The sequence below is a fragment of the Diorhabda carinulata genome, chromosome 3 (genome assembly GCF_026250575.1).
Source record: "Diorhabda carinulata isolate Delta chromosome 3, icDioCari1.1, whole genome shotgun sequence".
NCBI classification, from domain to species: domain Eukaryota; kingdom Metazoa; phylum Arthropoda; class Insecta; order Coleoptera; family Chrysomelidae; genus Diorhabda; species Diorhabda carinulata.
Window position 1 is genome coordinate 238,795 of NC_079462.1, and position 12,142 is coordinate 250,936.

Genomic DNA, 12,142 nt, shown 5'->3' on the forward strand with positions numbered 1-12,142 from the left:
TAAGTTTCTTGTTTATACTTTTTATTTATTTCCAAACACCCCGTATCTCGAAAACTCGTTTTTCTTATCGATAACTCAAATTAAATATCAAAACTTTTCCTTACACGTAATTAATTTTTTTCTCGCGAGATTTTTACGAATCGAAATTATATTTTCATAAAAAATTATTTTATTTAAGATATATTGAATGAATACTCGGATTGTGGCAATTAAAAAAAAAATGATTCGACCTGAAGTTATATGTAAATTAACAACAGCCTTCAATTTAACGAGATGGAATAAAAAAATAGTCAAAACAAACGTGTAATCCAACTATAATTGCAATATAAAACCGGTTCGTTAACAAACTCTCGTAGACTTATCATTTCAGTTGCGAAGAACAGACTTCGAAGACTAGTGGTCAAAATGGTGCGATATTTAGCTCTGTTGATTTTATTTTCCGTCAGTGTAGTTAATTCCAAACATTTACGTAAGTATTTAGATATTCCGAATAGTAATTTTTGTCCATCTACAAAAATAATCGGTGCGCAAACAAAAACTTAACACTTCGACTGAAAAATCGAGACACCTCAGACTTTCCGAGAAATACCCGGTGCTTCCACAGGACCGGCTTTACGGTCTATACGATTCGTCAACGAGAAAATTTGTTTTTTTTACGTTTTGGCTTCTGCAGATGCCCAAGTTTCGTCGAAACGCTATGTATATAAGTTTCTCCTATAAAATCTGAGAAAATTAATATATTAATTTAGTTCAATCGACATATCGGTCGCAAGTTTTAAAATCAGGGTACAAAAATCACAAAAATCGATTTTTTTTTACATTTTTTTGCAAATATCTCGTTTTCTATGAGTTTTACGCTATTTGTATTCATTATAAATATTGTAATTGTCATTTTTAATGCAAATATAGAAAATCCGGTCGAAAAAAATTTACTACGAAATATTAATGATGTATATAGATGGGAATTTATAATTATAACTGTACCAGTTTAAAAATAACAGTAACAATCAACGTAACAATCGAAAATTATTTATATCTATTCCTAAAACTGATATGAAATAAAGTTCCTCTTAAAGTATTAGATATATAACCTTTCAAAGGTTTTTAATCATGCTCTGATGTAAAAATATTAAATATTCGTCGAAAAAAATTTATTAAGAACTGTTATTTTCGAACTGATAAAAATGACGATTCCCACCTCTATACTATTACTTCTAACCGCGTGTTGATGTTTTTTAAATTATTTTGTTTACTACAACAATCGGTAAATACATTAAACCTGCACTTTATTTTTCTTATATTCATTTATAACAACAACAAACCTTTGTATTCTTCGAAGACCTTCGATTTACATTATAATTTATGAAATGATATTTAGAAGGTTTCTCGCAATAATTATTTGTTATTGTACTAATGTAAATTATGACAATATACCATTAATTTTAGAGTTTATATCATTGCAATTAATCACCAATAATTAAGAACGTGTGATTAAAAATTAATTAACTGGTGAAGATTTTCTATGAAACGATTAAAAAAATTACTATTCTAACCTTATATAGTAATTAGAACGAGGTTCTATTAACGTTTGGTAATTATTTCTTCTTTAAATGGAATACACTCAATTAATAATTGATACAATAAGTCAATTTCTTCGAATAAATTCATGAAAAATCATTAAATATAGTTTATAACTATAATTTTTACAAAAATAATCTTATAAAATATTCATTCTGGTCATATTTGACATTTGAAGTAAAATCAAAATCACTGCGTATCGTTAAAGGTGTAGACCATAGATAAAACATTGAACATAGAGCGAATGACATTACGCTAAAGTGTTCATAGAACGTTCAGATATTATTTCGTTGATTGGTTGATTTCTCAATATGGCGTTATAAAAATTCCATATTACAAATGTTTTTTGTAGCATCGTTTATAAAGCCGTGCAAAAAGTCCGATCCTGAATTTAAAAAGTGCGTTAAGGACAACGCCATAGACGCGCTTCCTTATATTTTAAAAGGTAACGATATTTTTGATTCGATATTATAAACTACAAAATGATGATCGAATTTTAGGTGATAGTATGAGTAGAATACCCAATTACCTCCCGTTTGAAGTACCTCTTGTAGCTACCACGGCTACTCAAGGTCTTGATTTGCAGTTACACGATTTGAAACTTTATGGTATGAACACGACAAAAATCGAGGAAGTCGAGTACGGTCATTTTTTTTTTAAACCTGCCGCACCTAAAATCTCATTTAAATATTTATTTTTTTAGTTTCGATTTGGACAAACAACATATTTACGTTAAAGTTTTCATACCTGATTCGACATCGGAATCTAATTACACGGTTGAAGGGAAATTATTTTCGTTTGTGATAAACGATAAAGGTCCGGCCAAGACGAGGATAGGTATATTTTCCTAATTAACTTAATCCGTTTCATAATTTCAAATTTTAATATTTTCCAGAAAATTTAACGGTGGAATATACCATAGATTATCAATTAGTTACCAAACGAGATGGAAAAAGGTACATCGATATCGATAGTTTGAAAAACAAACTAGATATGCATATCGGGAAAGGATATTATTATTTCGGGAACCTTTTCGGCGGTAACAAGGCATTAAGTTAGTATTTTATACAAAAATAACTATTCGGATATTAAAATGTGTTGAATCAACAGTTATTTTGTAACTAATTAAATACCATCTCTATTATTTTACTGAAACCTTTTACAGTTTCCTGCGGCAAGACATAACGTTAGGGTTCATAGTTTTCGCAATTAACCGTAAAGATGGCGCAACTATTGGGTGTTTATTTTGTTTATAATCAAAATTAGTATACTTGTTAATACAAATTATTTATTTTAAAAATAGCCAATTCTCAATAATCACTTTGTATATTTTCTATATCGGTGCACTTTTAGCTGACAACTTTAATCAAGTATTGAACGATAATTCCAAGGATGTTGATGATATTTCCAAGGATGGAATGAGATCGCTTATCGCCAGTATGGTATCAGGTTTATTCAGCGCCATATTCAAAATTCCTTACGATGAAATTTTTATAGATTAAAAAGAAACATCATAATTAGATTATGATATAGAATTATGAAAATATTATATTTTATTATATTAATAAATGAAATGAGTATAATTATAAGGATTATTCTAATTTATAACCCAGTTTTCGTTCTTTTTTCATTATTATATTCATGCCTTTTATAGTTTTTATACTTGAGTAATATTCAAGGTCAATACAAAATTACAAATTTACTCCAAATGAATTACTTCGCCATCTATTAAACAACCAGCATACTACCAACACTATACTATTTACGACAAGAAGTTTCCTTCCTAACAGAAACTAATATTTACAAGATTCGTTACTAGATGCCAGTGAAGTTGATATTTGTTATTTGCTGTATTGCATATGGCCGTGATATACATACAATATAGTGGAAATTACAAAAAAAAACGATCTAATTCGCATATTTACTAGACTCCAAGCGAGCTTTACAAGAATTTTTACTACTATTCTATTATACACAAGAAGTTTTCTCCATAATAGAAATCATGTATACAAGAATCATAGCTAGATATTTATTATACTCTATTATTGAATTTAGCCGTGATATACGATATATTTAAAATTACATAAAAGACAATATAATTCGTATATTCATCACGCTTTAAGCAGGGTCTAAATAAGCTTCAACTACCGGTAATTGTTTCGCCATCTATCAAACAACTAGTGTACTATCAACTAATATTCTATTATGACTAAAAGTTTCCTTCCTAATCCAAATTAATATTTACAAGACTTACGATTATATGTCAGTAAAGTTGATATTTATTATTTTCTATTATTGGATTTGGCCGTGATATACGATATATTTAAAATTACAGAAAAGACAACCTAATTCGTATATATACCACACTTCAATTATGTTCTAAATAAGCTTCAACTATCGGTAATTGTTTCGCCATCTATCAAACAACTAATGTACTATCAACTAATATTCTATTATGACTAAAAATTTCCTTCCCAACACAAACTAATATTTACAAGACTTATGACTAGATGTCAGTAAAGTTGATATTTACTTTTCTGTATTTATGCACATGGTCGTGCTATATAAAATGGCTGAAGGTATCAATTTCGTAATAATAGGCAGTTTTGACGAAGTTTGATGTAGAAAATTATACCTACTACATTAAAAAACCTCAATATCCTATTACTATAATAAATTTGAGGTTATAAACTCCCTATTAGTTAAAATATTGATAAATAAAAATTATATACAAGGGAAAGAAAAATTACAAGAACTAAATATTGAGATAAAGGAGAGTTAATCGAATATAAGATTCGTTAATTCGTTTAATATATTTATATTCATCTATATTGACACGTTTCACGCAAAACCTAAATTAGAAGTAAAAAAAAATGATACCGTACGCCGAATATATAAAAATCAATAACACCCAACACTCTATCTCTTTCCCCATCTGGGTAGTGTCAAACGGAGCACTAGAGGGCTCTAAAAATCGTATTTTGCTTCTCGTGAAATTAACAATTTTCCTAATAAAACAACCCCGCCCGAAGAAGATGTGAATATTTATTAAAATCGAGTTAATAAGATTGATTAGGTTGTGAATTTGTATACGGGTTTAATAAAGTGTCGTTTAGTGTTGGTTTTAGTGTATCGATTGTATGTTAAGAGTGAGTTGCTTATTTTTTTATAATATATTTACGTGTAAAACTATATATTCGAAATATTATAGCATTAGTTATGTAGATAACAATATGGAAAATAAATTTAAACATAGTAATCGTCAAGATACGTTTTAAATCAAGAAAGCAGTTGCAAAATATTTCCAATCGATATCAGGAAGACATGTACCTGTTGTAAACAATAGGAGAAAAATATGACATTGAAAAAAATAGTTTTCCAATACCCACAAAATAAAAAAAAACTAAATACTCATCTGCTTTTTGTTTTTATTGTTAATTGGAATAAAAGAAGGTCAAGGTTGTTACAAAATTTCAAGAAAAACGAACGTAACCTACATTATTATATTTTAAAACCGCAAAAATTTGAATTATTTCCCAAAAAGCAATACTTCATAACAGAAATTTCTGTTTCAGATGCATTTCTAGGCACCATGCTACCTCACATTGACTGTGGATAAAATATTTTTAGGTAAATATCAAAATCTACCAATTTTTTCTACTTTTTCATTCCATAATTCGTATATTTTCCAGGACTTGATGACAAATAACTTCTATAACCTACGAAACTTCATATTGGGTAAGTGAGAATATTTTCTCTTCTCTTTAAATTCCTTATTATGTTTGAAATTGCAAAGTTACTATAAATCAAACGCATCCAACCTGATTAAAAAAAATTTGAGTAACAATCCACCTGACTATCATGCAAATCGTTTATACCTAACCTAACCTAACCGAAGTTCATCACAACAATCTTCCAGACTACACGTCATTTTGGTTTATAAAAAGTTTCATTGAAAAATTATTCAGTGAAATATCCTAATTAGTTATTGAAAATTCAACTCCAGTCGTCTATATATTGGAAAAGTTTAATCTGAAGTACATTTTTTTTATTGTAGTAATTTAATTATTCTTGAGGGAACGCCCCGTTGTTTACATGTTTCCAGATCTCGTTTGTATGTATTACGAATGCCCCCGTATAACCTCATCGTAAACACACATTTCAAATTTTATATTATGTATACACATTCACAAATCCAAAAATAATCCAAACTACGTTGAAATGAAATTGAACAGAAAATATATTTAAAAAAAAAATAACAACACGCTCCCGCTGCGAAAGCACACATGCGTATTTATGAATAATTATTTTAAGAAATAAAAAGTTCGGTCTTAATCCCAGTCGATAAGTTACGACTTACGCGCCTAACAGATGGACATGTTTTGATCATTTAAGAAACACTTTTTTTGTACCCTAAAACATTTATAAATTCATTTATTCAATTTCAACAATAATTAGAATATAAATTTCGATATTTATTTAACTTCTTGTACACATTAAGAAAAATGCTTGTTTAATTATTCTACTATATATTTTAGATTTTGTATTACTTCCATGCGTATTTTTAAAATAAGTTTTATCTTGACAACAATTACTTTTCTTTTGGGAATAATTTACGTAAAATACTTTTGACTATCCCTGTACTGATCTTAAGAAAACATTCTCGTTAAATAAAATTCGTCAATTCTGGAACAGTATGTCGTTGATAAAGTTCTCTTGGTGAAACGTTGGTGCCGAGAGCATCCCATCATCATCGCGGCATTTCAGATGTTAGTTTAAATAGTACACACGCCATGTTGTTTTTTGTGTTCTAATTAAATAAAAATGTCAGTTCAGTGACTCTTTTATGAAAAAATTAAGTGATTTCGTTTAGACGATTATTCAATAAGTGAAAAGAAAGTGTCTTCAAGTGAAAACATTTGGTAAAATTAATTTGGAGGGATTTTTGAATTAACAGAGGCCATTTTGATATTTGGTAGACAAAAATAACAATGCGTATAGATAATTTTTTTTAAATACAAATTGAATTTAAGTAATGGACTATCTAATCACTTTCGATTTTTAAATATGTTTACTTTGATTTTTAATACAAGATGTTGCCTTGGAAATTAGCGGGATCGGGATGATTTACACAAAAACGATTCAATAAAATCTTTTCGTAGGTAGAATATAAATTTCGCATATAATCTGTTAATTATAAATAATTGATTCATTAATTAACAAAAAACGATTAAAAAAGCTTGGTTTTCGGTATTTTCAAGTAACTAGTATGAATTCAAGTAACGAGTCAAATCTTTATAAACTTACAGGTTGAGCTAAAACATTTTAATTTTGAAAAAAAAATTATTATCAGTTGATGGTCATTTGTAATTTTGATGGATCAGTAAGTGATACTTTTTGTTAAATTTATTATTTGAAAAACTTAAGGAACGTAAAAAATTATAGGTTTTAAATATTCACCTATTCTTTTTATCATTAAATGAATGTCCAAAACCAATTCGTTCAACTACGAATCAAACAATTAACTATTGAGGGCATAGTGATGCAGGCCCGCATGCTATTTTAATATCATTTCAATTGCCTAAAATGAACTACATAGTCATGGGCGTGTTTGTAAATAGGTCAATGATCCTTAAATTTATAAGCGCAATAAAAATTATTTTTCTTATTTAATCGGAAGTAATTTGAGTTGATAAGATACACCTGATTACATAGATTAAATAGTAACGTGTTCCTGTTTAATTTAAAAAATTCTAATATTTACTTTTACGACATAGAATTCCATTATACTTTATAATTTCAACTGCTTCTTTTATTTTTTTTCCCCCGTTGAATCAACAAACCTCAAAAACTTGCTCGTTTCAACATAAGCACGAATCATTCCATTGTTTCCTAAACAGCTCTTTTTATTATTTTGTATTTTGGTTACAAAATTCCGTGACGCCATTAATAGTTGGATGAATCACTTATCCGCTTCTTTTTGCACTGTTTTCATCTTCTTTTTTTAAGATATTTTCGTTTACCTGTCATTCTGCCAAAATAAAACTACCGAGGATGACTCACTGAAGAGTTGCGGTTGAAAATTTTATCTATTTTACCATTATGTTAAAGTTCAGCTAATTCAAACTTTTCTGTTTTAAATATTTTTTCATTTAAAAATCTCTCCCAATTAAAATTAGGACATTTAGATTTACGAACTCTCATCGGGGGGTCGAATATTTGAACTCTTAACGCTGTTTTTTGTGTATAATAAATTTATTATAAAAATGGTTGTATATCGTAAGGGCGGTTTGCCCAAATAAACATTATAACCATGCTAGCGGTACTGCTGTGTTGTATAATGAAGCTGGTGGAGATTTCATCGGGAAAATCGCCCGTAAATGTAACACCAACTGGGAAAAGAAGAAAACGTTTCATACGAAAAAGAAAAGGTGAGATTATATATTCGACTTGACTAATAACTACATTCATAAAATAATTATTATCTCGAAACATATGTATATTAACTTGAAAAGTGAATCATATCAAATTATTTCGTCTAGAGATTAAGATCAATGCAAAAAATACGTGCGGGGTTACTAATAGATAGGCAACGCGGAATACATACGCGATTATACAGAACCTTCTCGAGCACGTGTTAGTCACTTCTCCCAACCTACAATTAGACGTGGTGAAATATAGCTCGATGTTGCCACGATTACATACATTTCGCTTATGTCGGAAAAAAGTACAATAGAAATTGACATTTTGAATACCCTTTTCATACCGTGTTTTTCATTTTGAATTAGTCCGTCTGTCTGTAGCAACGATATATCTTCACGGGAAGCATGTAGCGATATCGGGATTTTTGCATTCAATGTAGATGGATCGAAACGAAAAAAAATTTTGGGTATTATTAGGAAAAAATTGATTAAATTAACCAAAATACGATCTCATAACGTCAAATGAAATGAATCGACGTCAATAGATCTTATAAGACATTTATCAATATCAAATGACAATAAACGTCAATTAAGGTAATTTTTCATTTCATAACTCATTTGTTATTATCAAAAAATCGAAAATCATCTACTACTGTTTTCATATAAACTATATCTTGCAGATATTACAAAAAGAAAATTTAGTTAATTTATTGTTTAAAAGTCTCTCTAATAACGAAGAAAATCTGACAACTCCGCTTTCTGTAATTCGTATAGACCAGACGAGCGTCAGTCTCAAACTAGTGTACGGCGTTAGTGGAATTCGGATTTACGCGTTTTGTTGTGTGAAATTATCATCTGTTCGATAAAATTAAAGTTAATCTAATGATCAATTGTTATATTCGTCTAAAAAATGTGACGAACGCTATTAAAATGTGAATGAATTAATTGACGTGAATTGTTTTCACTTTATTCAGTGGAAGTGATCTTTTTTATTACTATGGATTATTGGAATAATATTTATTGAAAGGGTAACATTTTTTATCTATAGCAGGGAGGTCAATTACTAAAAGAAATGGATAATATAAATTAATTCCTTATTATTCGATAAGTTGTTGATTATGGCATTACGTAGGTTGTATATTGTTACAGATATTATCTAAAGGAAGTCTTATTATTCGCAAACTTGCGTTTTATTAATTATAATATATAAAGATTGTTATTCTGATATTATTTCTGCTCAACAAAACTAGCTAATTATTTATAATTCTTCATTAATTCAATATAACATCAAAAAAAGTATATTTAGTAATTTTTTTATGATTATTATTTTATTTTTAGTTTTAATTATAAAAAAAACCTACCGGCATTTCGAACTTCCATAGTAGTAGATCTTTTTTTATCTTTATAAAGAGTTTTTAATATTTCGCTGTATGATTAAGATATTTCTTTATAGAGACCTTAATTACAAATCAGCTGTTAACTTTTCTGCACATTCGTAAATTTTTAATTTGATGTACAAATATAATGAATAAAAAAAGTTGCTTAGGTTAGTTAGGAAAATAGTGGAAGAAGATATATTCTTTTTTCATCAAAACAAGGGAGGATGACTAGGGTGAAAACCCTCAGAGAATTTAATACTCATTCTCTGAATTGCCAGGGGAAAGTTTTGGCGAACCCCAATATTTTATTGGACTGTAGAATCTTCGAGACTATAACTGGTATAAATGATGTACGTATAGGTTTATTTTCGAATAAATCATTCATATTATTGTCATTTTTTCGTAACCTTTTTCAATAAAAATCATTACGTAGGTATGTTATTGATTTCAAAAGCATTATATGAATAAATAATAAGCGAGTACCATTTTTGGAATATACATACACGTAGAGAGACCTGATTTTTCAATTTAACGATGTGTTACATTATTAGATACAGCGTCAACTTAATATCAACAACTCACGTTTCTGTTGAAATAGGCTGCATCCTTATTAACCTTCAAGTGAAGGTTGTTAGCTGCTGTTACCATTACTTGCCAAATGTTCAAAGTATTATTTATACGGTTCGTCGTAAACCATATTTTATTTAATTAAAACAAAAATATTCTATTAAATATTGTAAATATTTATTATTTGTAATGGAATTTTCCGAATCTTGAACCAAACTACGTGTTTACCATTATAAAATTCATTACAGTTTTCTGTAATTTGAGCAGGTTAGCGATATACATTAATGACCTTCATCAATTAAAAAAAAAACCGTTGGGATATTTCGTCCGCTACATTGCTAGATTAATGATGGTATAATAAACAATTTGGATTGATGAACATTCATGTGGGTTGGAAACTGCCCACACCACATACCAAATTTGTTAGTAGCAATATTTTTTTTTTATTTCCAAATGGTAAACTGGTTGTTTCAACATTATATCAATACGTAACCAGCAGTTACATCAAAATGACAGTATTCAGATTCTAGTAAAATAGGCGAGAACTATAAGAAGATAAACAGATCATATCAAAAGGATAAACAATAACAAAGTATGAAAATCTAGACAAATAAAAACAAATATTTATAATTGAATATAGAATTGTTGATTTTATTTTCGATCTGAAACTTGCAATATCATTCGTGTGACAACAATGTCAAACTTTATGACAGCAATGTCAGTTCTGACATATACATCCGCTTAAGTAGCAGTCCTCGTATATAGAAATCGCGACCTACTGATTTTTGTGACCATATCTCTTAAACGATATAATTTATGATATACATTCTTTATATGGTAAAAAGTTTAACAATCTATTTAAAATTATTGAATTCACGTTAATAATTTGAAAATGTTTTTATTGAAATAACTTTCAACCAATCTCAATTTGTATCACATTCGCTGCTCAAATTAAAAGATTCGAATTCCCGCGTTGATTTGATTGGCCAGAAGAACAATATGGACGATAGTGGGAAAGGCCTCTTATTGGCTATTCGGCTTTGCAAGAACACACCTTAGTTTTTACATCATGTGACGAATATGTACCATATTAACTGCATTTATATATAGGGTGTTATAATCAAAATACATAACTGAGCTATTTTTAAATATTGTTTTTTGTTTTTCAAACCACCTTTATTATCATCCCACATATAGATTATGCGTAATATTTTATTGTTGTGGTTGCAAATTTACAAAATTTATTCTAATTTATACAAGTATCAAGGTTAATGATATTTTTAAATATTATTAATGAAGTATTATCTTTTGATTTTTAAAATGGAAGTCATTCAACTATAAAGAAAAGTTGCATATGCTTATATTTGATGAATCTTTGTAATTGTAATTTTAAAAATGCGGCGATTCGTAAAAAAAAACTCGAATTAGATAATTTCGTTTGCCAACTCAACGAAATAGATATAAAATATCTAATTTATGGTACGTTTTTATGTAGAAACAACTTTTTGGCATCTTTCTTAAATCATATTTCATTCTATTTTTTACGACTTCGAGCCCGATACAAAATGGTAGTACAGAATTTTTAATTCAACATTAACCGTTACTTATACTGTTTCACCCAAAATATAACTCATAGATTTGACTACAAATTATCCCATCTACCATAATGTTGTTTAGATATTTGATAAAATTGAACCGTTTCATACTGTTTTATTAACGAATTTCACTCATTCGACCTTGAAAAAGTGCCACTTCGGTCTTCGCTCTAGAAGATGCTGCTATTGACTAAATTTCGACGACATAACCTCAAAAAATTGTTGGGTTTAACCGTAGCAGGTACTGACAGTTGATTGACAAGTGATGCGTCCTCTGGTGATTTATATTTAAATAAGTAGACTAATATCTTCACGCAATGAATATTGTTGTATTTAGGTTATGTTGAAAACTCGATTTTTGTGGGTTTCTCTGTATGGTATGTCGTGAAAACATAAACGATTTATATAAGATTATTAAAAATTGTGATTATCTCCCAATTAATGTTATTATTAATCTGAAACACGGATGTTTTGTATGAAATGTCTTTCAATTACTTTTTTCTATATAAAGTAAATAATTATGTAAAAAGGGGAAAGTCAATAGATATATATACCGATTTCTTCACGATCGTAATCGAAGAGATTATGAAAACAAATCGTT

The 12,142-nt window shown here is 28.5% G+C and overlaps 2 protein-coding genes across 9 annotated transcripts in view; both read left to right on the forward strand.

The window, feature by feature from the left end:
- Positions 1–307: 307 nt before the first annotated feature.
- Positions 308–3,164, forward strand: LOC130891282 (protein takeout-like). The gene is made up of 6 exons (XM_057795918.1): positions 308–469; positions 1,931–2,023; positions 2,079–2,217; positions 2,282–2,415; positions 2,474–2,632; positions 2,932–3,164. The coding sequence occupies exons 1-6, from the start codon at positions 406–408 to the stop codon at positions 3,078–3,080; spliced, it is 738 nt and encodes a 245-aa protein (XP_057651901.1). The 5' UTR covers positions 308–405; the 3' UTR covers positions 3,081–3,164.
- A 1,355-nt stretch (positions 3,165–4,519) lies between these two features.
- LOC130891091 (uncharacterized) overlaps positions 4,520–12,142 on the forward strand; it is a 36,030-nt gene continuing 28,407 nt past the window's right edge. For 3 of the 8 annotated variants that reach the window (XM_057795633.1, XM_057795634.1, XM_057795635.1), the window contains exon 1: positions 8,797–9,028. Coding sequence is in view for 3 of the 8 variants with exons in the window: in XM_057795630.1 (XP_057651613.1) it covers positions 7,892–8,009 (118 nt within the window). In the remaining 5 variants the exon portion in view is untranslated. Of the gene's footprint in view, positions 4,728–5,153; positions 5,209–5,270; positions 5,317–6,276; positions 6,501–7,757; positions 8,010–8,775; positions 9,029–12,142 lie in introns of those variants that run through there. The other 5 variants (XM_057795636.1, XM_057795630.1, XM_057795637.1 and 2 more) reach the window with 5 other exon arrangements.